The sequence below is a fragment of the Podarcis raffonei genome, chromosome 6 (assembly GCF_027172205.1).
Source record: "Podarcis raffonei isolate rPodRaf1 chromosome 6, rPodRaf1.pri, whole genome shotgun sequence".
In the NCBI taxonomy this organism is placed as follows: domain Eukaryota; kingdom Metazoa; phylum Chordata; class Lepidosauria; order Squamata; family Lacertidae; genus Podarcis; species Podarcis raffonei.
Genome location: NC_070607.1, coordinates 2,760,108 through 2,787,035, shown reverse-complemented (window position 1 = coordinate 2,787,035; position 26,928 = coordinate 2,760,108). Strand labels below are relative to the sequence as shown.

Here is a 26,928-nt window from a genome sequence, read left to right as displayed (position 1 = left end):
AAACCCGGGAAATTTAAGGGATATCAGTAAGGGACAGCAGCAGGTCACGGCACTGGGATAAGGGACTTTCCCGCCAAATAAGGGACGATTGACAGCTATGGCTATAAGATTAGCTTCACCCCATGGACTAGAATGTGGTCTAAACCTCCCTTTGAATCCATCTCAGCCAAAAGAAAAGAACTGGCTCTGAAACTCACAGATGGTGCCAACCCAGGCACCATTCCTCCCAAGGGAAGGCAGAGACGTTTGCAGGTGTTTGGCCAGCATCTCCAATGGTTGGAGGGATGCCTGGCTTTTCCAGAAGGGAGCTGGGAATCAGAAACCAACCTTGGTCTTCGGGAGAGGATGGTTTCAGAGCGAGGAGCCAGAAAGGGGAGAAAGAGAAGACCAGGAGGCAATTTGCGCCCCTTAGGCGTGAGAGCAAAACACTAAAACAACGGGGAAGCCCAGCGTTTGCTTATCTACTTATCTGTTTTATTTAGCTAAGCGAGGATGGCTTCACTGGAGAATCACAGGGCGGTTCACAGCAAAAAGATACAAAAGGAAAACATAAAATGCATAATAAAAAACAAGAGCAAGAAGAAGACAAACTAGTAACCCACAACACATTTGCAACGACACAGAAAGATTACAATAGAAAAAATTCTGTTTTTGTGTATCATTTTGCTTTGTAGTTTGTGTTATTACAGTGGAAAATTTAATAAAAATTTATTCAAAAAAAGGAAAAAAGGAAAAAAAAGAAAAATCGGACTAATACCTGAAGCAGCAACGAGCAAGCCTTTTTCAAGGGCTCCGCCCCCTGGGCACTGGCTCCGCCCCCGCCCTGGGAACCCGAGGTGCTGGGGGCGGGGATTGGCGGGTACGGCAGCCGGCAGGGTCCAAACGCCCCGCTGCGGCAGTTGTTTTCCAACGACGTGCTCGGCGCTCGGCTCCCCGCCCCTGTCAGGAGCGCCGAGTTGCTCGATGGGACAGCAGCTGACGGCGCTTCCTCCTCCTCCTCCTCCTCCTCCTCCTCCTCGCGGTCATTTCCGCGCCGGCCCTGGAAAGGAAGCAGGTGAGAAGCGGGAAGGGGCGTCGTGGGGCTGGGGGGGCCTGCGGGGCCTCTGAGGGCGAGTGCAGGGAAGGAAGGAAGGATGGGAAGGGGCGCTGAGGTAAACCCTCCGAAGAGGCGGCGGCGAGGCCGAGGGCCGTTGGCGGAGCCGGGCGGGATGAGGGGCCTGCCGGAGGACGGGAGAGGAGGGGGCGCCGGGGGAGAAGCGATCGGCCATCCACAGCGGGGGGGGGGGAACGCTGCTTTATTGTTTATTGCATTTGTACACCGTCCGTCACCCGACAGTCGCAACTGAAAACGACAATAACAAAAAACCCCACGTCTTCTGTATTGGTTTGTTTTGCGAAATATACACACCACTTGACTGGAAAGGGGGGAAAGCCTCAGCGCTTCACAAAAAATTGGTTTACAGTAAAATCCGCAGCCCTACTTTAAAAGCAGACAAGAGTTTAAAATGCTGAAACAGATTAGAATTACTTCGACTTTCTAAGCATCTGGGTAGTTCTTGTATAAACAGGGATGATTTTTCAATTGGCAGGGAGTTCCAGAGTGCAGGCAGTGCCACACTAAATGAGATCAAGTTCTTACAAATGGGGAAGGGGCACCTGTAGTAGTGCCAATTCTGCTGCAGCTGCCCTATTTGAAGTTTTACAACAGGGACCCTTTTTTAAAAAAAATCAAAGATTAGGGAAATGGGAAAAGAGTTAAAAGCAAGGCTGTAGGTGACTTGGGAATGGGAGGTGGGTTTGGTGCAGTGGTTAGTCTTGTACTAGGACCTGGGAGAGACCTGGCTTCAAATCTCCCCGCTTGGCCTCCCATGAAGCTCAGTGGGCAACCTTGGCCATTCACTGCCTCTTAGCCTAACCTACCTCTCAGGGCTGTTGCGAGGATAGAGCCTCCTTGAGCTCCTTGAAGGACAGGTGGAATAGAAATGCAGCAAATAAACAAGCTGTTGAAAGAAGGGGTGCTGTGAGACCCTTGAATCAGTCAAAGGAGGGAAGTCCTCCTATTTAAATAGGGAAATGGGATTCTTTGAGATTGCATAAAAGGGAGATGAAGTGGGTGATATAGGACGAGAAAGGTGTGTGTGTAGAAGAGGAATGGTTTAGAAGTCCTCTGAAGAGTGTAGGTTGAGGAAGGTTGTGGTATGTAGTTCACCTACTTAAACTACTAAGAGTCACATCCATTGTTCCACCCCTTTTTTTCCTCTGGCCATGCCCATAAGTGGCATGCAACTCCCAGAAGGTTATCCAGAAGGCAAAGCAAATGTTCTCCGCCCCTAACATATGTGGTTAATGTGTTGGAATACATTTAAGAATGTAAGAAGAGCCTGCTGAATCAGGCTGAAGGCCCATTCAGTTCAGCATCCTGTTCTTACAGTGACCAACCAGATGCCTCTGGGAAGCCTGAAAGGAGGACCTGGGAGTTTCATTACAGGGAAACCTCAGTTTTCGAACGTAATCCGTTCCAGAAGTCTGTTCAATTTCCAAAATGTTTGAAAACCAAGGATCAAAGGGCTGGCAGCAAAATCCTCTGAAAAAATGAAGAAATGCACCTTGGAAGCCATTCAACTTCTGAGGCGCCTTCGAAAACAGAAGCATTCACTTCCGAGGTTTTTGCGTTCAACTTATGAAACATTCGGCAGCCGAGATGTTCGAAAACCAAGGTTTGACTGTACTAGGTTCAAAGGAATAATCTTCTGAATATTTATTGCTGAGGGCACACCAGTAATTGGGCAGGAGGGTTGTGACTTTCACGCCTTGCTTGGGGTCTTCCTGGAAGTATGCTGGAAATGGAGGGCAGAGGAATCCATGGTCAAAAAGCACTGCTCTTGTTCTTGGAAGCTTCAAATATTTGTGGGTACAGAAGTAACAGTGGGTTCTGTCCAACACTGTTGCCCAGCTGATAGGAAGGAATCTATCAGTTCTTCTTCCCACCCGCAGCCCCATGCTCTTCCCATCCTCAGACGTGCTCTGGAGGGTTGGGGGACCCATTAGTTTAGTTACACCATTGGATACAACCCCAAGGGTTCTACTCAAATAGATCTTGCTGTTTTAGGTTTTTGAAATTGTGGGATTGTGGCCATTCTTTTTAGCCACCTTTCTAGAAATGTCAATGATTAAAAAGGAATTGCTGCTCATTACCTTCTTTATGGGATAATACAGTGGACGCTCGGGTTGCGAACGTGATCCGTGCGGGATGCATGCTCTCAACCTGCAGCAGCGCATCTGTGCACACACGGGTTGCGATTCGGCCCTTCTGTGCATGTGCAAAGCACGATTTACCGCTTCTGCGCATGTGCGACCGCCAAAACCCGGAAGTAATCCCTTCCGGTACTTCTGGGTTTCGGTGCATTTGTAACCTGAAAAAACACAACCTGAAGCGTCTGTAACCCGAGGTATGACTGTAGTTATAGTATTTAAATACCTTTACCTGTTCCTTTGCCAGTCTTATGACCAATTCTGATAATAGTAAAAATCCTAAATCCTCTTTGCCACCTTAAAAAACCTTGCCTTTTAAGGTTGGCTTTAAGGAACTGGGAGAATTTCAAAAGCCCAAGCACACCCCTTTTGATAATGTGGTTGAAAGAAGGATGCATTTTAAAAGCCTGTCTTGGGCATTTTTGTGCAATGGGCTCAAATACAAAATAATGCATGCAGAGTAGAGATTATAACATAGTGTTATAAAAGGCATTGGACAATTCTAATGATTTGTATTATTTTCCATACAGGCATCACTGTGGCCAGTCTTTGTGACTGAGAATGGAACCCCAACGAAATTGATTTTTTTCCACCCCATCTCTCTTCCTAGGAAGTGGGGCTCCCCTCATCTCCTTGTATTGGGCAAGTAAAAGCAACACGTTTATGAAAATATGCCTCCAAAATTCAAGCGCCACCTCAATGATGATGATGTTACTGGGTCAGTGAAAAGTGAGAGGGTAAGTGCTTGAGGGCAATGGCTTTCTTTGCATGTTTTAAATGTGCGGGTTAGAATGGCCCCACAAGTCAAATCCATCTGTAGAATAATTGCTTTTAAGTCACTGAGGATGAAGTTATATGGTGCTATTATGTCATGGTCTAGCTCTTGTTAGTTAGGATGGGAAGCTGCATGATAGTCCCATGTAAATTACTCTTAGTTTTCCCAGAGAAGAACAGGCTATAGTATAAAAAGATAAGATGGTAAACATGCCTGATGGACTTGACAACTTTTTCTTGCAAGTCACCAAGATTGTGGTGATGGTTTCATTGTGCAACTGCCAATGGAGTTTGGACTGGTCTAATAAACATTCCAGAATATATCATTGATTAATGTACATTTAAGGATATATACTTAGACGATTATTTGCCAATATCTTTACAATATGGAGTTTTCTCTCCATATTATAGAACAGGTTTTCTTCAGCTAACTTTTACTTGGAGTAGACAAAGGCTCCTTACTGCTAATACTTCTCTGGCCTGTTTGGTCTGACCTGACTTTTCTTTTGGTGTGATGTGTCTTCCAAGGAGCAGGGGGTGTAACCTAACAGTAGCTCCTATTCCTGTAAATGATGTATGAGACCAACGCATGCTTACTGAACTGAATGTTTTTTTTCTTAATGCTGATAAGTTGCTTACATTTTGCATTTCCCGGGTTTTAAATTGTTTTATATTTTACGTTTGCTGTAAGCAACCAACTTAAAAGAAACTTGTAACTACTTTAAATAATAAGTTCTCTTACCTCTCGGGGTAGTAATCTTGAAGAGAAAGAAAGCTTGTGGGTATAACTGGAGTTTGAGGAGGGAATGGACTGGTAGCACACAGTTTCAATAGCATAACAATTAGCAGCTGTGTTCATCAGGGAGTAGGCCTGTTCTTCAACCATCATCAGCTTCATGAACTATTTCTATTGCAGTTGATGTGAAGGTGTTCAGCTGCCAATACTTAACTGGTCATTTCACCAGTATAGTCAATACTATCAGACTTTGTCCAGGAATAGTTTCCTGTGACATCTTTTACTGCAGGTAGCAGGAAAATACAAATGGAGAGCAGGGAAAATCCCCTGTGGAAAGATCTTTTCGAGCCCTCTGCTCTGGTATATTCAGAAAATAAGAACAACCCAATAATGCCCCACCCCCCATTTCAAAAGGGCATTGAATGTCAGTCAACCAAAGGCCTGGTTAAAGAAGAATGTTTTTGCATAGTACCTAGAGGTGTATAATGAAGGCGCCAGGCAAACCTCCTTGTGGAGAGCATTCCACAAATGGGGAGCTACTGCAGAAAAAGCCCATGCCCATGTTGCCACCTTCCGACCTTCCATGGAGGAGGCACACAAAGAAGGGCCTCAGAAGATGATCTCAGGGTCTGGGTAGGATCATATGGAAGGAGGTGGTCCTTGAGGTATTGTGGTCCTGAGCCATCTAAGGCTTTATAGGTCAGAACCAGCACTTTGAATTGGGTCCAGAAACTAATTAGTAGCCAGTACAGTTGGACCAGGATTGGTGTAATATGCTCAAACCGTCTTGCCCTGGTAAGCAACCTGGCCACTGAATTCTGCGCTAACTGAAGTTTACAAACCATCTTCAGAGGCATCCCCACATAATCTAACCTAAAGGTTACCAGAGCATAGGCAGCAGTATCCAGATAAGGGCGTAGCTGGATGACCAGCCAAAGCTGTTGGAAGGCACTCCAGGCCACTGAGGCCACCTCAGCCTTGAGCGACAGCAAAGGATCCAGGTGTACCCCCAAGCTACGAACCTGCTCCTTCAGAGGAAGTGTAACCCCATCAAGAGCAGGCAGCCTTCCAGCCCATCCGGTCTAGGGAACCACCCACTAACAGTCCTCAATCTGATCTGGATTGAGTTTGTTGGCTCTCATCCAGTCCATTATCAAGTCCAGCATTTCTACTACCTCACCTGCAGATGTAAAGGAGAAGTAGGGCTGAGTGTCATCAGCATTCTGCTGACAACGCACTCCAAATCTCTGGATAACCCCACCCAGTGGTTTCCTGTAGATGTTGAACAGTATAGGGGATAGGATTGAGCCCTGAGGAACTCCACATTGAAGATTCCACAGGACTGACCCTCAGGAAATGACCACTCAAGTAGGCCCAGAACCACTGCAAAGCGGTCCCACCCATCTCTAACTCAGACAGCTGTTCCAGAAGGATACCATGGTCGGTGATATCAAAAGCTGCTGAGAGGTTGAAGAGAATTAACAGGGACACATTTCCCCTGTCTCTGTCTCGACAGAAGTCATCATACAGGGTGACCAAAGCAGTTTCTGAGCCAAAACCGGGCCTAAACCCCAATTGAAATAGATCTAGAAAATCAGTTTCTTCCAAAAGCGCCTGGATCTGGTCTCTGACCACCCACCCTAGAGTCTTGCCTAGGGAAGGAAGATTAGCCTCAACAGAAAGTGATTTGACCATGACAAGGGACTAATGTCACTGTCCCCCACTTTCAAATCACCCTCTTCCTGCCTAGTTGAGAAAGGAAGGTCCAGAATATAGCCTGCCATGTGTGTTGAGTGTCAGGCTGCCAGAAAAGCCCCTCCATCTGTTGTCCAACACGTAAACAGAATCCAGCACAGTGCTTGCAAACTTCATTGCTCAGTAATCAGGACGTCAGTACCTGGCACATCAGTTGCAGAAGCTAAAGTTCTGTCCCCTCCCCCTTATTTATACCTCCCTCCGTGCATTTTATTTGCTGTGATTCAGTGTTTCTTAATTGTTCTAGCCTTTTCTCAACCCTTCTTTCCTGCACTGAGAGTGGGGGAGAGGAAGGAGCGGAATCAGGGCTGCATTGCAGAGCAGGAGACACAGCCCCTGCTCCTTCTCTCTCAGCGTCTGTGGCTACCTCAAGCCTCTCCCCTTCATCCTCACCCTCTGCGGACGATTCCTCCCTGTCCCACCAGTCTGAACTTGATTCAAAGTCCCCTTCCCCCTCAGGTGCCTCCTTGACTACTGGCTGCCGCCATTCTTCCTCGTCCAGCTAGTCCCTGACATCAGTAACATGTTGGGACAGCCCCATGGGTGTCACGGTGGCCATGATGTCCTGAGCTGCCCCAGAGCCAGTTGCCTCGGCATGGATGTTAAAGTCCCCCAGCAGCTCTGTCAGCTCAGACAGGGACACTGCTGGGCAGTGAGGCAGGTGGTAAACTAGGAGCACACACTCTTGATTCCCCTCTCACTGGACAGAGCCTGGAGATAGAGATACAGTGAGGGGGAAAAGTATTTGATCCCCTGCTAAATTTGCCCGTTTGCCCTCTGACGAAGAAATGACCAGTCCATAATTTTAATGGTAGGTTTATTGTGGCTGTGACAGACAGAACAACAACAAGAAAACCCCCAGAAACCCAGAAGACAAAAGTCAGCGATTGATATGCGTTATAATGAGTGAAATAAGTACTTGATCCCTCTGCAAAATATGACTTACTACTTGGTGGCAAAACCCTTGTTGGCAATGAAAGAGGTCAGATGTTTCTTTTGGTGGCCACCAGGTTTGCATACATATCAGGAGGTATTTTCTCCTCCTCCTCTTTGCAGATCCTCTCCAAGTCAGTAAGATTTCGAGGCTGATGTGTAGCTACTTGAAACTTCAGCTCCCTCCACAAATTTTTGATGGGATTAAGGTCTGGAGACTGGCTAGGCCACTCCAGGACCTTAATGTGCTTCTTCTTGAGCCAATCCTTTGTTGCTTGGCCTGTACCATGTGCCCCTTACCTGGCCTGCCCCGTCTCCTATGCCATACCTCCTGCTACCCTGAACCACTGTTATTGGGCTCCCCCTTGTGCTCCCCCACTCTTCTCCCCCTAGGCACATCTCCCAAAGCACCCTTACAAAACCAATTAAAAACAAAAACAATTTAAAATTATTAAAACAATTAACAGCAGCTTTAAAACAGTGTTCTCTGCTGGGCAGTCCTTTTGTAGCCTTTCTTGCCATGCCCTAGGCCCGACGGAGTGAGGCAGGAGCAGGACCCTCAGATTGTCCATGGCAGGTTTTTCTGGCTCTTTGTTTGCTTGTTTATTGCCACCTGTCATGTAAAGTTGCAATTGCATAAGTATAATATATAAGTATAATATAATATTATTAGTATAATAAGCGTAAGATGTAAGTTACCTGTAGTAGTTTTGTTAAAAATAAGAAGTAGCCACACTGGTGGGCATGTTAGGTTTTTGCAGAGTGAGGCGTGAGGGCCAGAGTCTCACTTCTCTGTGGTTTCAAGCCTATGGAAAGTTGTATGTGTGATAGGACTTTTTGTGGCAGTGCCCCTTTTAGATATACTCTCTTGGTTTTCCAGATCAAATTGATTCTCTCTTGTTTTCATGATTCCCAGGGTAGGTTTCTGCTGCCAACCTCTGGAAAGTTTAAGGCAAGCATTTTACACGTGGCTCTATATTTAGCATGATACAGAGAAGTGGATAAGGAAATTCTTGAACTAGCCCTGAGAAGGGTCTCTGTGCCTGTTTGTGTCCTCCTTTCCCATGTTTTTGAGTCAAGATCATATTAAGATGAAACTGATGTCCCCAAGCCTATAAATATTCTTATACATAATTAGGTAATGGATGTTCCAGGACTATATTCCCAAGTATGAGATAGAACACTGTGAAGAAGGCTCAGTTTTAGGAGGTTGACTTGGTGGCTATCTTGAGCACAATTTTGTCTTTTTGGGGGGTGAGGACATAAGAATGTTGATCCCTCCTTGCACTGAATAAGAGAACGTGGGTGTCTGTGAGGTACTTCATTGAGATGTGTGTATGATGAGCAATCTTCCATTTTTCAGAAGTGCTTGTTTCCTTTATGAATCATGGATTTGTTGTTAAATTTTCTTTTAATTTGGACTCCAGAGAACTTAAAGCAGAACTGGTATGCTGATTGCAGCTAACAAGATGCATCTCAAGAAAGACCTAGCCGCCTTCTAGCGGTGGACAAGAAAGACATGTATTTCTTGTTGAGCTTATCTATCTTTTATGTTTGCAGAGGAACCTCCTAGAGGAAGATTCAGATGAAGAGGAGGACTTTTTCTTGTAAGTATCTCTAAGACTGAAGCAGAGATACCTGAACAACCTTTGGGGAGGATCTCTTAATGCTTGCTCTTCCCTTCTCCGGTATGGGGCCCCACCTCTGTTGTGTATAGCACTGGCCTTGCCAATGTAACGTGATACAATATCAGGTGTTCATCTTCAAAGCAAGGTGAAGTATTGCAAGATTCACTGGAACCCTTGCCAACAGCACCTCCTGTGAACTTTGCAGTGTAAGATTGAGGACTCGCCTTGCCAGCCCCTTCCTTCAGCCTTGGGGGCTGTACTAGTCTTCTTGAAGTATTTTTGCCATCAATGTATTGTGTAACAGGCATAGGCAAACTTGGCCCTCCAGATGTTTTGGGACTACAACTCCTATCATCCCTGACCACTGGTCCTATTAGCTAGGGATGATGGGAGTTGTAGTCCCAGAACATCTGGAGGGCCAAGTTTGCCTATGCCTGGTGTAATACTTTCAGCCTCCAAATATCTCCCTGTTCATCTGCCATGTGATGCCGCTCATTCACTCAAGTAGATGAATAGCAACTGTGTCCTCAGGTTTGATCTGTTAATAAGCTTGTGTTATGTCTTTCCAGGAGAGGGCCATCAGGTCCAAGGTTTGGACCCAAGAATGACAAGATCAGGCAGTAAGTATTTTGTGGCATTTGAAAATGGGTCTTTCCTTGGCTTGTGTTTCTTTTTCATATAAAATTGCCGCAGTCTTAGTTAAGGTTTTTGCAGCATTTGTGTTGAATCTAGCACTGTAGTTGTTTCCAAGGCACTAAGACCTTTTGCTATAGACCAGTAAACATCATTGCTGTGTTTTGATTTTTCTGTACTGTGGGCGAAATGATCCATCTTCCACCATGTTGACAGCCTAGAGATTTGTAAGACCTCCTGGAGAGCAGAAATAGGTTCAAAGCCACTGAGCAAATTGGAAGCAATTAAAACTTGGCTAGTAATCACCAACTGTACCAAAACAATAGGAAAGAAGACAAACCTTGGACACCTTCCAGGAGCAATTTGTACTAAGAGGCTTAAGCTCTAGCTTTGACATCCTTATCCAATGGTTCCCTGGAGGAGGAGGAGGCAACCCCCTTCTTCACTCAGATACCAGTTCAGTTAACTTGCTTAAAACCCATGGTGATCCTGCATATACCCCACATTCCAGTACAGAAGCATTAATCCTAAAGAAATAGATCCCCTCAGTTTATTAGTGTTGGCTTTCAGGACAAGAACTTTGGAGGCAGCTCATCATAGCAATTGACTGTGGGTTGGAAACTTGTATCCTAGGATTTTATTAGGATGGTCAAACCTGTGCACTTGTCTGTTTTGTGTCCCTCTCTCTGAAATTTTACTGCACCATGTGTAATTCTTTTCTTTCATCATTTATTACATATATCACCAAAAGAAAAGCGATGTGTGTGTCTTGATGTATCTGAATATGTTCTGAAGCTCTAAAGTTCATCTTCTGTTGTTCAAAAGCATTCTGCTTGGAGGTTCAATTCAAAGAGTGTGTCTACCCCAGAAGCATTTGTGGAATAGGGTTCCATTCAAAGGCATATCACGTGCAAACTGGGTAGGATTGTAGGTAGGAATCCTTGCTGCAGTTGAAATAAGGGAGCAGCTGTCCTGCTCTGTTCTCTCTGTTAAAAGTTGTGTGCTGTTATAGGCAAGAGGTGAGGCACCTGCTCAGTCTGCAAAGGGGGACTGGGGTAGTGCAGAAGTGCACCAAAAAAAAACCCCAACAGCTATACTCTCCCAGAACTACTGCAGGCAGCTGTGCAAATAGTAATAGTAAGGTTTAGAAAGAATGTCATTTTCCCAGCAATGGTTGCAGTTTGAATACTGGGACTATATGATTTTCTATCAGTTGAAACATTCATTTGGAGAGGAACGAATAATAGGCGCTCATGTCTTGAACTACAAAAAGCCTTTAAAAGAACTCAAAATTAGTGCTCATTTATGGGGAGGGATAGAGATTATTATTGTAGTCTCTAGAACTGATTAATAGAGGCTGACTATTTACTGGGGGAAGCTGTGTATGAGTTTATTCCTTGCAGACACAGTAAAGTGATCCACCCTGGATTGAAATACCAATATAAAATGGCAGATGATAGAAAGTTGGAAAGAAACTGTAGAACAGTTTTTGAAAGTCTGTAATTGGAATGTTTGGAGAGCTTAAAGTTGAGGACAGCATTTCTTTCCAGCTTGACTTTTGGTATGCCTTTAAATTCTTTCTTGGAATTGTCTGCTAAGTCAGGGCAGCCAGTGAGGAAATTGCTCACTTCCTGAGGCTCTGTTAGCTCTGTATTTAGGTCTGGGGTCTTGCAGCTACCTGATAACCATGTCATCGTGCTCCTCTTCTCTGGGGCACAGAGGCAAGCAGCTTTTATGTCTGCAAATTCTAGGCTTGAAATCTGTTGGGATGTGAAGTTCATGGTCATCCACCTTCTTACGCAGGAAACGGCTATGATATGTTGAAAGTTTGCTGCAACTGAGACCCTGACTACTGTTCCTTGAGAAGTGTAGTTCTTACGTTCTTCAAACTGAGGGCATTTTGTTGACCATTCTGTTTCTAACAGCCATCTAAGTGCTTATGGAAACTTGCAAAGAAAAAGCCATCCCCATTTTTAGGTCCCAACATTTGGTACAGAAATATATAGCCTCTTGACAGAGTTGCTATCTAGTTATTGTGGCGAATACCAGTTGATAGATTATTCTCCATGAATTTGCCTAATCACTTTCTAAGCACATCTGTGCTAGTGGCCTTCAACACACATTGTGGTAGCGAATTTAGTTAGTTATGAACTGTAGAACATTTTTCAGGTTTTTTTCTAACTTGTTGATTGTTCTTGTGATCAGTGGTAGTTGAAAGCAGACTGGGCACCTTTGTTTTTTCTTTAAGTGCAAGCTTTGGCTCTTGAGAAGTTCATGTCAGACACTGTTAGAATCTGATATATGAAAGCTAGGAGCTAAAGGGCACCTTAAACCTAGGTTATGGACGCAACAACGGAATGTCTAGACGTCCTTTTTTATAACAAGAGTACAAAGCTGAAAATGAATGAACTGCAGCTAAATATTATGTTTCATTTTTCACATGGTCTAGTCCTTCCCCTGTCCCCCCCCCCCAATATTCTTAAGAGAGTCTTTTCTACAGAGAGTAGCTGGAAGTGGAGAAGCAGAAAAAAGTCCTCCTTTCCTTCCACTTTGCAGTTTTAATCTGAAATCTTAGGCACTGTACTGCACCCAGAGCTCAAACTGCTCGTGCTAATCAAACTCCCTGTCGCAAAATGCACCTAGAACAATGGGGAGTTTTGAACACTGGCCAGACATTAAGAAAGTAGCCCTTTGTACTCATAGCAAGTGGTAGAGAGAGACCTTTTCACACACTTCTCTCTGCCATATGCTGATGTCAATGCGCTCTAGGAGAGCAAGGATGCAGCAGTGCAGTCCAGAGCTGAGTATTCCAGGGTAGACGGTTGGAGTGAGATGGATTAAGTGATTTTGCCATATGAAGTAATAACCTCTCCTGCACACTTATGCTGTAGCAAATGGGGTGCAGGTTGCATGGATCTGGGTGGCTTGCTTAAGGTAGCTGTCCTTTACATTGGATACACTGTAGTCAGCCTGGTAGGAATATTTTTCCTGAGTGTTCCTGTCAAGGGGAGGAAATCTTGGTGTATCATCAGAAGGGCAGCACCTCCAGTACAAAAACCATTATTAATTTGATTAAGGGGCCAGTGACCTTGCTTGTTGGTATTGCTTGTCTGAGACTTGTTTTTACTAAAACCAACACTTTGGAGACAAGGCTGTCAAGGGGAGGTGGTCAGAGCGAGGTGAACAGTCATAAGATTCTCTTGTTTTGTTTTACTTGCATTCCTGTGTGAAATTAACTTAGAAAACTGGCAAACAACAGAGCCATGAGTAAAATGGAACAGAAACCAGTTATGACTACCCCTAAACACACTTCTGTTAGGAGAGCAAAGTAATTTTAATGATTTTTTTAAATGATGTGATCTAAAGCTGTGTTCAGACAGTACTGACAAAAGTGTGAGTGCAAATATAGTTGTGGAGACCATCCAGGAACCAAACACTATCCCATCTGTGTCCTTTAGAGTAGGCATAAGCAAACTCGGCCCTCCAGATGTTTTAGGACTCCAACTCCCATCATCCCTAGCTAACAGGACCAGTAGTCAGGGATGATGGGAGTTGTAGTCCAAAAACATCTGGAGGGCTGAGTTTGCCTATGCCTGCTTTAGAGCAATGTTCCCCAACCAGGGGCCACATGCCCCCTGGCCCCCACCCCGCATATTCCAAAATGCGTAAATGAGAGGGAAGTGAGAAGTGAAGAAAAAAAATCATTAAAAAAAATCCTGATTGGCTGGCTATCCGCTTGGCCAATCACTCCTTTTTGCCACTGGCATTTACTTGGAGCAGTCCTGGTTTGTTTCCGATGGGAGAGGGTTTGTTGAGGCTCCTGCTTTGACCAGTAGAGCCTGCTATCCGGAACCCCCAGGTCAGGTAAGTGCGGTGGCAATGGGTAGGGCTGGGCAAGCCAGAGCTGCTTGTTGCTGCCACCACTGCTGGGCCGGGCAGAGTCATCTGGTGCTGCTGACTTGCATCTAGTAAATAACTGTCCACTCAGAAAAAAGCCGCACTGAGTTCAGTGGGCCTTACTCCCAGGTAAGGGTTTGTGGGACTATAGTGTTTTATTTAGGCAGCCAGGGCCACTTGCTTTCTTTGAGCGGTTTGGGTACCTTGGTTTACGAACTTAATCCATTCCGGAAGTCTGTTCTTAAACCGAAACCATTCTTAAACCGAGGCGCTAACGAGGCTTCCTGCCGCTGGTGCCCTTCCGCCATTCAGATTCCGTTCTTAGACTGAGGTAAGGTTCTCAAACTGGGACACTATTTCCGGTTTTGCGGAGTTCGTAAACTGAATCGTTCTTAAACAGGACTGTTCTTAAACCAAGTTACCACTGTAGAGACTATCTTGGAGGAGATCCAGGTTTTAGGAATGGGGCCTGTTTTTATGATGTTGTTGAATAGGCGTCATTAGGGATTCCTTGAATTTCTTATAGAATTCTGCTGCAAAGCTGTCTGGGCTTTTAGTGGTTTCAGGTTTTTGAGGAGCGTATCTATTTCCTCCAGGGTGATAGGACTGTCCAGGAATTCCTGTTCCTCATCAGTTAAGGTTGGAAAGGTCAGTCCACCTAGGAATTTTCTGATTTCCTGTTCAGGTGGGTTGCAGGAGGTGTATAGGTCAGTGTAAAATTCAACAAATTCTGAGGTTATTTCTTTGGAGAAGATTATGTTGCCGTCTTTTTCGGTGATGCAGTTTATTCTTGTTTTGACTGATTTTTTCCTGTACTTGTAGAAGCATTGTTTTGAGTATAGAATGTTGATCATTGTTTTGTTGATTTCTAGTGAGTCTAGTTCCTTCCTTGTTTGTTCTATAAGTTTAAGGAGTTTTTCAGTTCCTGTTTGTTTGTAGTGTGATGAGAGTGCTGTGATGTTTGCTAATTTTTGAGGAGGTTTATTTTTTAAGGGATGCTTTCTCTTTTATGCAAGCTCCTCTGGTGACTGCTTTCCTTGTGTCCCAAAGGAGGGGTTTTTTTTGTACAGTGGTACCTTGGTTTACAAACAGCCTGGTTTGCATACGTTTTGGATTACAAACATGTCAAACCTGGAAGTGTATGTCCCGGTTTGCAAACTTTCTTTTGGATTACAACCCTCTTTTTTTAATTTTTATTATGAACAAAAAAAATTTGGGAGGCCCCATTGGCGAAAGCGTGCCTTGGGTTACAACCTGTTTCAGTTTACAAACGGTCCTCCAGAATAGATTATGGTTGTAAACCAAGGTACCACTGTATTGTCTACATCTTTTCCTTGCAGTGTTTTGGAGAGTCTTTGTGAGACTCTCTAATTAGTTTGTTTGTGCTTAGGATGGAACTGAAGACAATTTTCAGTGATGGTGCTGCTGCTTAAACTGGAGTCCACAGTAGCCACATGTTCCCGTTTTTGTATCTTTGTCCAAGTTTATATACACTTTAGGGTGTCCCAGAGCTCCGCTGCCACCATCGCAGGATATCACTCTGGTTTCAACTTCACTCACAGGCTGCTGAGCGATCAAATCGATTGCAAAGCTTTCATTCACCTCTTTCTGTCGACCAGAAAACCGAGCCCGCCTGTAGTTAGTTTCCTCAAAAACCTGTCCCGTGTGCGTCACTTTCTCGCTGGTCGGGGATGTCCCCGTGCCGTAGCTTCTCCCAAAGGCGGGTCGCAGGAAGGGGAGAGCTGCGGCGCCCCACGCCAAAGCCAAGCCTGCCCGGGACGCTCCTCCCAAGAACACAAACAGACCCGCCATTTCGGTGACAGTGGTGAAGGAGGAAACAAGGTCAGAAAAAGGTTCGGAAACGCGACTTTAGAGGAAGAGTGGCTACAAGTGTAACAAGAGCAGGAAGTGAGGATTGTCCATCACATCAAGACTGCAAAACCACAATAACTTCTTTGTTTCCATCTTAGCCCCATGCCCACAGTAGTCCTCAGACAAGGCAAAGGAAATGACTTCTTGACATGTGCTCCATGTACATAGCTGTTGAAGGACAAGGATCAAAGCGGACGACTGCCCCAGACCTGTATTTCTCCTCCCACTGCCCTGCAACCTCCCAGGCTCTTTCCCCAATCTTCCAACTTAAGGCTTGACAGCCTGTCATAACAACTTTAGTGTAATTGGGGCACTGGAGATTAATTGTAATCTTAATTAACAGGGTGTACATCCATTTCCTTTGTTTGGTCTAATCACTGCTGGGGGTGAGAGGATAAATGGCTTTGCAATTTGGCTTCCACTGAAATGAAGTCACTTGGAATGCTGCAACCCTAAACAGTGGCACATTTTGGCCTAGTTGCCACAAGAGTGATAAACTATGCCAAACCACTTCCTTAAAAAATGTTTTTCAAAACCCCTGCTCATAGTAAACTTAACATATTAAGGCTAAGCTAGGCATGCCCAGGTTGTTGGGGTTTTTTTTAAAGGAGGAACATTCTATCATGTGAGCTTCTACCTGCAGTCTGAAGTGAATCTGGATGATCTATAGGTTGACCATCTCCATGAGGAAAACTAGGTCATCATTTAATAGGGCATATAAGAATACAACTAGATGATCTATAGGTTGACCATCTCCATGAGGAAAACTAGGTCATCATTTAATAGGGCATATAAGAATACAACTAGCATTTCTGTATTGCAGGAATTGGGAACCTGTGGTCCTCTAGGTGCTGTTGGTCCGCAGGACCCCTTGTCCCTGACCTCCAGCCACACTGGCTGGGGCTGATGGGAATTTGAGTCCAACAACATCTGGAAGGGCCACAAGTTCCACATCCCTGATGCTGCCTTCTGCCTAAGCACTGCAGAAGCTGTAGACTTCATAATAATGAGTGGGTTACAACTTGAGACATGGTACACAAGGGTGGCGCTGTGGGTTAAACCACAGAGCCTAGGACTTGCCGATCAGGAGGTAGGTGGTTCAGATCCCTGCGACGGGGTGAGCTCCCGTTGCTCGGTCCCTGCTCCTGCCAACCTAACAGTTCAAAAGCACGTCAAGTGCAAGGAGATAAATAGGTACCACTCCATCGGGAAGGTAAACGGCGTTTCCGTGCGCTGCTTTGGTTCGCCAGAAGCGGCTTAGTCATGCTGGCCACATGACCTGGAAGCTGTACGCCAGCTCCCTCGGCCAATAAAGTGAGATGAGCACCTTTACAGAAGGAAAAAAGGAGTGGGGAGGGAAGAAGTAAGAAAGAGCAAGGGGAGTGGACCTTCTTAACTCCCCAAGATGCAAGTAGGTTCAAAGCATATAATCTTTCCAACACCCCTGTAAATTAGGTCGGTATTATCATTCCCTTTATTTCCTCTACTTACTCATGATGGCTAAATGTTTGACGGAACACCTTTTGAGAGCTATATGCAAGTCAAGGCTGTCATTGCCTCATTACTGTTACTTCATGTTATTTAGACTGCACAGCCAGTCCCTAGCTTAGGGCAGATAACAAAAACAACACCCACTCCCAAAAAAAATCATAGAAATTTCCCTTCCCTTCCCTTTTCTAGCTAAACCTTTGGTATGTAATTAGCTGAAAAACTGAGATTGCTTTGGCTTCTCTTTAAAAGGCTACTCTTATTAAAGAGCTGTTTGTATTGGAGAAAAATCTGGTAGTGTGTGGGGTTTCCAGGATTAGAATAAGGCATGAACTGAAGTTTAGATTGGAAGTCAGGGCCCCAAGCTTTCTGAGAGAGTGGGAAACAAAAGAAAGACCTCCCCCCCCCTTATCTCAAACGAAGAAGGAAATTAGGAAGTGCAAGATACACATTCTGCCCTTCTCTCCCTGGTCACTTTCCTCCCTTTACCTGTTTCTCTTTCCTTCAAAAGACTTTTCCTCCTGGTCACTCTCCTTTCTCCTTGACTTGTTTTGGACACCTGCTAAAATGTTTTTGTTCCAGCACAGCCTACCCAGGCATGTAATTTTAGCAAGTAAAGCATTTTTAACATTATTGCTTTCATTTTAAATTTTAAATGTTTTAATAACTTGTTTGCTAGTTTCATTTTTTAATTGGTATTTTTAAAAATGTTTTAGACACACACACAGAGTGTGACTGGTAGGAATACATCCATTTCCCTCAATTCTGTGTCTCATTTTGTTTGAAAGCTGCCTGTTCTTCATGTACTAGGTGGGTATGAATGCAAAGCGGGGGGTGGGGTGGGGTGGAGTGTGTGTGTGTTCTCAATGACTTTGACGCCACAACTTTCTCAAGTTTTCATTTAAAATTGTGTTGCAATTTTTCTGGAATTCTTCAGTGTGGTAGAGCTTCCAGTAACTCTTAAATTCAGAATGCAGTATGACCCAAAGCCATGTTATAAAGTCTGTGAGGATATAAATGTGGTATAAAAATGACAGCCAATTAGTGTACTTTGGGTTTTGAGACCAATATTTTGATGTATGCTCTATTCATGTTTACTTAGAAGTTTCACAGTCAATTAATTGAGATGTAAAGTTTGCATGCATAAGACTGCTACTGTCAATTCAAGTCTTGCCTTAGCCATTACTTCCTGGGTAGCCTTGGGCAACCCAGTTCTTGAAAAAAATATTTGGAAAACCATACATGAACACTTCATTCTTATGAAAATCATAATTTTTAAAGCCCATTCAAAATCTTTACATATGCTTCTTTGCATTTGAATCTAATAATCAACTGCATTTGCTGCCACTCGTGACAAATCATTGGGTAATATGATTCTTCCTCCACACCCTGCTCTGTTTTCCAGTGTCCAAAACCAGGTTGATGAAGTTATTGATGTCATGCAAGAAAACATCACCAAGGTGATAGAAAGGGGAGAACGACTAGATGACTTGCAGGATAAGTCAGGTAGGAATAGTTGGGCCTCTTTTCCCCCTTGCAGCCTCAGAAGAGAGTCCTCAAGAGTACTAAATCCAGTGTGTTGTGAGCTCTGTGCATAGTCTGAGAATATCCCAAACATATGAGTGTTTGCTTTCCTCCCTATGCCAGGAGTTGCCTAACATTTTGGATTTTTGAGGGAGTGCTGTGGGTGCCAATTCCTCTTAAGAGAAGAGAGAAAGAGTATGCATACATGCTGCACTTTTTCCAGGGATCTGAGAAAACGTTGGATCGAGTAGAATTAATCTGACCCTTGAAAAGAAGGGGGAGAGACCTGCTATCTGCTCTGCAAGGGAGAAGGTAGCAGCCACTTCATGACGGTTTGTGTGTGACTCAGGTGCTTTGTTGGTGCCAGGGAAGGATATCAAGGGTCTCATTGTGCCTGTGGGCACCACATTGGCATCCCCTGCCTAGAACACAAACCTGAAACAGACTCCTAAAATGTTCTGGCAACTAGAGATTTAAAAAGTTCTTGCTGTCCTGCATACAGAATCCATCCTTACCAAAAATATTTCTAAACCATTCAATCTTAGAATAATTAATTGTACAAAATAGGTACATCCCTTTTCCTTAGTCTTTATAATTGTATTCCTAATATTGAATTTAGTCTCTTTTGTATGTACATACAGTCACAATATATATATTTACTTACTAATGCAATAGTCCTTTTTAGATGTAACATAAATAAGTTTCAATCTTGTTCATTCCCAGACCACTGTTCTCTGGCACAGCCATGAGATGGAAATCAAAAGCTTCTGCTTTTATAATAACCAGAGTTCCTTGTTACTAACAAACTCAGGAAAGCTTAGTCCAGACAAGCCAGGATTGAACTATAGTTTATTATCCTGGCTTGTTCACTGACTATAATTTTAATCTAACCAGTTTCCCCGTTCAGATAAAACACAGAACCCTGGTTAGTTTTAAAAGGTTTTGGCTCTCCTCATGGCTCCACTGGGGAGTACATGAGCCCAAAGCACATTCACATGGCATTAAGTGATGGGTGAGGAAACTTTTCCAGCTGGCAAACTAAATCCCAGCCTTTCGCTCCCACCCATGGGCCATTTTGCCATTGGGTGATAAGTTCAAAGGGGCCTGCTGTCAGTGCTTATCAAATGGCTTTTCACTGAATGCTAGTGCCTTTGAAGGTGCACTTTTAACACCAAACAGTTGATAGGTGATGATAGTGCACCTTTAACGGTTCTTGCTGCTGGTGAGCCCTGCTTGCAAATGAACAATTGCTCTCTCATTTTGACCTCTGCAGTCCTAACTTGTCCCACACCTGATATTTCATATTACATTAGGTAGGAGGCATGTGGAAGTAGTTTGGGAAAAATAGCCTTGTAAGCCAAACTAGTTTACCATTGCATCTTAACTCACCCAGTGTGTGGTTTAAATCTTAATAGCAAACTACTTGACTGCCCTTTACGAATGTTTTGAAAGTTCCCAAGCGCTGCTGTCATTTTTACCTCAAAATGTTACTGTCTTAATGATGTGGTAGATGTGGTCTATAGGCAGAGCCCCCCCGCCCATGAGGATGTACATTATGTCACTTGAATGATGTTCCCAGCCTTTTTTCATCCCATTGCTTACTCTTGTTAACTGAGTCTTTGCCATTGCATGCATGGAGAAGATAAAGAGGCAGGTCCTGTACACAGGCCCTCTTGTGTGATCAGAATCTGCCTAGTTATGCAGAGAGATAGGCTTGCATATCCTGGCTTGGATTTACATCAGAGGACCATTTCCTGTCCCTTCGTAGCAGAGTGCAGTAGGCGAGATAACTTGTATCATTTGTACTTCTGCCACTTTTATGTTTGCTTCTTCCTGCACAGCACGGGCTCATTTCTTAATGAACAGATTGTATTACAATTTCCAAACACAGTTAGAAAACTTAAGTAATTATGTGGGTGGAAGGGGAGTCTTAAATCAATTTGTATGAACCACAATGTTGGCTGCATTCCTAATGTTCTTCTTTTAGAAACAAATCACATGGAATTCACTGTACCTCTGCAAGAATACCTGATCATTACCTCTTTGCATATGCTTGCATGTATAAATACAGACATGCATGCTAGGATGGAAAGCTTTCTCACTTGTATTGCAGCAGGTTCAGTTCATGAGGGAGCCAGTGTCGCGTTGTGGTTAGAGTGTTGGACTAGGATCTGGGAGACAGAAGGGATCAAATCTCCACTTGGCCATTAAGCTCACTGGGTAACCTTGGGCCACTCACTGCCTCTCAGCCTAACCTGCCTCACAGGGTTGTCAAAGGGATTAGGTGAGGAGGGGGACATCGTTGAGCTTCTTGGAGGAAAAGGCGGGATATAAATGTGATGAATAATAAAAAATAAATGTTCTCTTTCTGGCACAGAGAGCTTATCTGACAATGCAACAGCTTTTAGCAGCCGATCCAAACAGCTCCGACGGCAAATGTGGTGGCGAGGCTGCAAGGTGAGGTCCCAGAGAGGAATTAATTTGTTGACTTTTTCAAAAAGCAGACCTATTAAGGTCACAAGGGCAGAGTTAACGTGTGTGAACATGAAGTGTATACACAATATTGGGAATTGAGTGCTAACACTCCCCCCCCCCCCACTGCAGTTAAGAATGGGCTGTGTTTGCCACAGGAGGCCAGATTCTTTCTTCCACCCTTTTTCCAAAGTAATCAGATTAGATCAGACATGTTCAACTGGTCGACCATGATCAACCAGTAGATCACCAGAGTGATCCTGGTCGATTGCAGAATTAAATAAAGTGGGCAAGGAATGTCACCGCAGTGAAGGCTGGGCTGGGCGGCAAGCGCAAGGAATGTCGTCTGGCCCAGCCTTCACTGCTGCAACGGTGGCCCCGCTGCTGTATCCCTCCGCAGCCACTGGGAAGGCAGGGTTGGGTGACATTTCTTGCGCTTGCCGCTCAGCCCGGCCTTCACTGCTGCAGTGGAGGTCCCGATGCTGGGTTCCTCCGACACCGCTGGGAAGAGGCCAGGCAGCAAACACAAGGAATGTCGCTGCCCGCCCCTGCCGCGCTGAGTCCTGCCGCCGGGAAGGTCAGAACAGGCAGCAAGCGCAAAGAATGTCGCCCACCAGGTCTTCGTGGCGGCAGGGGGGGAAGGAGGGAAGGCAGGCATTATTGGGATCTGCGTGGCTCCCTTTGCCTCCACCTTCCACACACCACACCACGCAAGATCCTCGTCCCTCCAATGACAACGGGTAGATCATTGCCAGTTTTTTTATACTGGGAGTAGATCACAGTTTCTTGGGAGTTGGACGTGCCTGGATCAGATCAATGTAGGTTGGTATCTATGGGGACATGTGTGGGTGTGGGTGCACACTCTGAAGACTGGTGTTTTTACTCCAGTAAAAAAGTTTGATGAGCTTCATGGCTGAATGCGGAGACCTCCAGATTCTTTACCCACTCTGCTACAGTGTCCACTTTATGCCCTTATTTTGAAAATGTGGATGGAAGACATGACTGGAGGCATTTTGAGTTGTTCAGCTGATTCTGCAAGCTTTCACCATTATTGTGAAGAAAGGAGTCATACTACCTTGGTTTAAAAAAGTCTCTGTAGGCAATAAGGAAGTAATGTCTTGGCTTGTGTTTCCTTCTGCAGATGAAGGTAATTGTGGCTTTGGTTGCTGTTGGTGTCCTGCTAGTGATTATTGGTAAGTGCTTTCTGAAGTTCTTTGTTGTAAAAATTCTGTGAAGTGGCACGATGTAGAACAAAGAGACATCCTTGAATTGCAGCCTTAAGAAAAATCATACTGTCAGGCTTCGAGGACACTGCTTCCTCCTCCTCCTCAGCCTAGGATAAGCAGCACAAAGCAAAAAGAGTCGCTTACCATTTAAAGCATGGGTAGGCAAACTAAGGCCTGGGGGCCAGATCTGGCCCAATCTCCTTCTCAATCCAGCCCGTGGACGGTCCATGAATCAGCATGTTTTTACATGAGTAGAAGGTGTCCTTTTATTTAAAATGCATCTCTGGGTTATTTGTAGGGCATAGGAATTTGTTCATCCCCCCCCCAAAAAAATATAGTCCGGCCCCCCACAAAGTCTGAGGGACAGTGGACCGGCCCCCTGCTGAAAAAGTTTGCTGACCCCTGATTTAAAGAGTCTTTAATCACCACAGCAAAAGAACAGAGCAGCCATTCTCGGAATGAAGGTGTTCCCAATTAAGGTTTCCACCCACTTCCCCCCTAGTCATTTCCACACCACGGTGCTTTTTGTGTAGCCAACTTTTCTGCTCTACGTGACCTTGGACTGATAGGCTGGACGGTTTCCAGCGAGAGAGAGTCTGTTAGCTCTCTCTCTTCCAGTTCTTCTTCACCCCCCAGTTCGCCCCAACTTTTGTCTTCAGAACTATGCCCCTCTGCAAACCACTGTTCCAAATCTATACTGCTCCACTGCTTCTGGGCAGCTTTAGGAGCAGGGGGAGGGAGAGGCTCACACCATTCCTCATCAGAGCAGTACTCCTCAGCCTGGTCTCTGACACATACACTACTTCAGGACTTCTTGCTTGGGCTAATGGATGATGTACTATTGAGTTGTGAGGTTAGGAAGACTCGAAACAAAATTCGACATGGGACTCTATGCATTTTCCAATTAGGGATGAGTTGATTTTATCATCTCAAGAATGGGAGCCAAGTTCAAGTCCTGAAGATAGGACATTATTTTCCATCTCAGCACAATGTGAAAAAACAATCACCAGATTCTGGAAGTTGGCGGTGCTTTTGGATACAAGAAAACCTCCATAAGAAAATGGAAGTCTTTCCCAAATGATAGCAAAAAGAAACAAACTTTGCAAAGAAAATGCAACCTAACAAGAAGCAATGCAAAAAACTAATTTGAGGAGCATATTGCAGGAAGCATATTGCATATGCATATTCTGAAGAACTGAGACAAATTATGCTGATTAGCAAATTATCAGCAAATTAAAAATTAACACTGGCTGGTATCAAACTCAGAAATTGCTCAATCTTCTAAAAATATGCATGTGTCTTTGTATCCAAGGACTGGAAGGTGGCCAGTGTAACCATTTTGAAGAAGGATCAAGGGAAAGGATGAAGGGAATTGCAGCTTAACCCTGCAGCCTGACTTTGAGCCAGGTTTGCTACTGAGGTGCATGACGAGAGTAGGGCCAGGAGTTGTCCCATTCATGACATTCCAGAAGCCAGATACATTTGGTGTCTGTGCACGCAGTAAACATAGCTTTCCCAAAAGATCAGCCACACACTGTCAAGGGAGTTTCTTGCTTCCTGCTCACATGTACTTGAAGGGTGTGAGCTGGAAGACATGCCTGCTCTTCTTAAAAGTGGGATAACTGAGAGATGATATTCGTGGAAAATCCCATCTGCTTTGACTTGAGGATTGGAAAGAGATGGAAACAGGATGTTCAGTAAAGCAATTTTGACGGGAAATAAACTTTCCCCCTTCCAGACTCCAGCTGAGATGGTAAGTATTTTTCCTTTCAAGGGAATAGATAATGTACTTAAAAACCGAGCCTATTATGAAAACTTTATATTACTGCAAAAATAGTTGTCCTGTCCACTTAGTTGTCCTGTCCCAGTTGGATCACTATTTGGGAAATGCATATGTTGTGCCAAAACTTAGGGGCTGGGCTTTGAATGCTGAGGAATACCAGGGATTGTGTTAACCTAGTTAGCTATTTTATTTATTTATTCAGTCAGTCGCTTTATTTTTATCTTTATTTATTACATGTCTGTACTACCCTTCAGCTGAGGATCACAGGGGGATTTACAATATAAAAAACATAAAAATACAAAACATATTAAGAAACAAGAAACAATTAAAAAATCAAAGGCTGGGATAAGAGGAATGTTTTTTCCTGGTGCCTAGAGATATGTAACAAAGGCACCACATAAGCAGCCTTGGGGAGAGCATTTCACAAATGGGGAGCCACTGCAGAAAAGGCTCTCCCATGGAGGCTCCTGAAGAAGGGCTGGGTCTAGGGCAGAATCAGCCATATGTACAAAGCATTGCAGTAATCCAGCCTAGAGGTTACCAGAGCATGGACAACAGAAGTTAGGCTATTCCTGTCCAGATAGGGGTGCAGCTGGACCACCAGCTGAAGCTGACGCAAGGCACTCTGAGCTTCAGTTCATTGGCCCTCATCCAGTCCATTACTGAGGTAAGACCACAGTCTAGCACATCCACTGCTACATCTGCAGGTGTAAAGGAGTAGAGCTGAGTGTCATCAACATATTGTTGGCAATGTACTCCAAAACTCTGGATGACCCCACTCAGCGGTTTCATGTAGATGTTAGACAGCATGGGGGATAAAACCAAGCCCTGAGGAACCCCACACTGAAGGCCCCACAGGGCCCAAACATCACCCTCTGGACATGTCCCTACAAGTAGGACCGGAAACACCGTAAAGTGGTGCCACCCACCCATAACTTGGACCTCCGCTCCAAGGTCACTGAGAGGTCAGGGAGAATTAGCAAGGACACAACTCCCCATCCCCACCCTGATGCTGTACTGAGTACCCCCTGCTGGGTGAGACCAAAGCCCCTTTCTCACCCACCCAGGCGTCAGTGATACATTTCTTGCACAAATGGCATTCTTAGAAGGGTGTTGTGGATTGAGATTAGTGCTGGGTCACTGCTGAGACAAGAGTCTTAAATATGTAGAGCCCAAGCTGGTTGGTTGACAATTCATTTTGTGTGTGTTTTTAAAGACGCCTCTTTTCTGTCTTTTACAGTTCCCCTCATCCTCAAATACCACACTTGACTTGCTGGTGGATATTGTGGTGGCTTCAGGATGACAGCATAGGAGGCAGCTGTGTGACTTCTGTGGAACATAATATGTATATAGCTTTGAAGTGTGTCCCCCCTTCTCCCTTGGAGGCACCAGACTAGCTCCAGAAAGAGCATTCAGAGGATCCAGCAAATCATCCTGTTCAGCCAAGAACTCATTCTAGTGTCAATATCTAATCCAAACCCCCCATTGTTCTCCCTGGAAGGAAGCTCAGTTTGGAGCCAGATACTTATTGCTAACTGGTAATGATGTTATTTATAATTTACAGAATTTCTTATTACTTCTGACAGAGGACAATGGAGGAAGAATAAGGGAGGGATGCAGTGTATAAACTCTATATCATTGTTTAGAGACATACTTAGATGAATAACTGTGAAGATGCCACTTTCTCATATTTAAAAAAACCACGATTTTGCAAGGAGACTTTCTGTACTTGTTAAGGGACCCAGAAGCTCCATGTTCTCGCTGTTGCTTATGGATGTGACATAAAAGCATTCCAGTAAAAAAACTATTTTTAACTGTAACTATGTAGCTCCTAGTAAATTATTGAAGAAAAGGAAACACTGTTTACTTGAATGAAGACACACAGAAGAAAAGGAGACACCTTTTGGTCTGTGCAAGTGCAACCCAAACCATGCATGTGTTTTGCTGCCAAATAATTAAGAGTAAGCAAGTTTACATGCCTCCTTTTAAAAAAAGGGGTCAGACTGTTTACGTTTCAACCATTTTTAGAAAAAAAAATAGTCTCCTACCTATACCTTAGTATACTTGGCTAGTCAGATGCAAGTAAGTTCAGGTTAAGAATATGTGAGTAGGTTCACATTTAAACTTCATTCACCCGACATCTGGTCTGACTTTTTACCAAAACGTGAGGAGCAGCTTTGAGACTTCCAGGGACTTCAGGTTTTTCTTTTCGTTTTAGGCACAGGACAACTGCACCAAAATGACTACATAAAGACAGGTTATAAATTATGTTACTATAACATAAAAAGTGTCTGTTCACATCTACTCCTCTGGGTATTTATTTATTTGAATAGATACAGATACAGATATAGATAATATAGATGCACATACACGCGCACACTACGTAATTATAGAATGCTCCCACACCCATCCTACCTGGTAGTATTCGGACCTCCCTGCCAATGATGCAGGTGGAAGGCAGTAGGGAGCAGCAGCAAGGTGTGGCGATGGCGCTGCGTGTGTCACACCACAGACTAGCCTGCTGCCCTCAGGTGCCCTGGTATGTTCAATGTTTCCAGACCCAGAATCCACTTTTAACCCGAACATGCATTTGAGGACCCATTTCTTAATTTCTTCTTGCCATGTATTTGCATGGGGGGGGCTCCTGTTGTGGCCCCCCTTGGGTCAGGCTTCAGCCCACCAGATGCAAGATCAGGGCAGCAGGTGATGATACATTGCCAGTGTTAGTCAGAGTCATCAGTTCGTGCAGGAGCAAAAAGGGAGGGATACCATTGCCTAGGACAGTGCAGCTTAGGTTTAACTAAGGTCAGACTAAGCAGGGCTTCTGGCTTTAAGACAGGTGAGGTATGGAGATTGAGCGTTTTGTTCAGCCTGCAGCCTTTTTGCAACAATGCACTTACAACATTTTAAATTACTAGCTTGAATTCCAGGGGACTGAATACCCGTGAAATAAAG

At 44.5% G+C, this 26,928-nt stretch overlaps 2 protein-coding genes across 4 annotated transcripts; one reads left to right on the top strand and one right to left on the bottom strand.

Annotated features, from left to right (window-relative positions):
• The first annotated feature begins 872 nt into the window (after positions 1-872).
• Positions 873-26,928, top strand: VAMP4 (vesicle associated membrane protein 4). Of its 3 annotated transcripts, XM_053391161.1 has the most exons (8): positions 878-1,054; positions 3,783-3,989; positions 9,011-9,057; positions 9,648-9,698; positions 18,374-18,474; positions 20,870-20,949; positions 22,106-22,157; positions 25,214-25,352. In XM_053391161.1, exons 2-8 carry the CDS (start codon positions 3,924-3,926, stop codon positions 25,240-25,242), a joined length of 426 nt encoding a protein of 141 aa, XP_053247136.1. In that variant the 5' UTR covers positions 878-1,054; positions 3,783-3,923; the 3' UTR covers positions 25,243-25,352. The 3 variants fall into 3 exon arrangements, with proteins under 3 accessions (XP_053247135.1, XP_053247134.1, XP_053247136.1); XM_053391160.1 differs by lacking the exon at positions 20,870-20,949 and having other exon boundaries at positions 873-1,054; positions 3,863-3,989; positions 25,214-26,928; XM_053391159.1 differs by lacking the exon at positions 20,870-20,949 and having other exon boundaries at positions 873-1,054; positions 25,214-26,928.
• On the bottom strand, positions 15,015-15,444 carry LOC128415215 (NADH dehydrogenase [ubiquinone] iron-sulfur protein 6, mitochondrial-like). Its single transcript, XM_053391162.1, has one exon. The coding sequence runs from the start codon at positions 15,418-15,420 to the stop codon at positions 15,019-15,021; it is 402 nt and encodes a 133-aa protein (XP_053247137.1). The 5' UTR covers positions 15,421-15,444; the 3' UTR covers positions 15,015-15,018.

Bases quoted from the DNA above. Each gene is read 5' to 3' on its own strand.
- VAMP4 (XM_053391160.1), top strand. From the start codon at position 3,924: ATGCCTCCAAAATTCAAGCGCCACCTCAATGATGATGATGTTACTGGG. The intron at 3,990-9,010 runs GTAAGTGCTTGA...TTATGTTTGCAG, and splicing joins GGTCAGTGAAAAGTGAGAGG to AGGAACCTCCTAGAGGAAGA. The intron at 9,058-9,647 runs GTAAGTATCTCT...ATGTCTTTCCAG, and splicing joins GAAGAGGAGGACTTTTTCTT to GAGAGGGCCATCAGGTCCAA.
- LOC128415215 (XM_053391162.1), bottom strand. From the start codon at position 15,420: ATGGCGGGTCTGTTTGTGTTCTTGGGAGGAGCGTCCCGGGCAGGCTTG.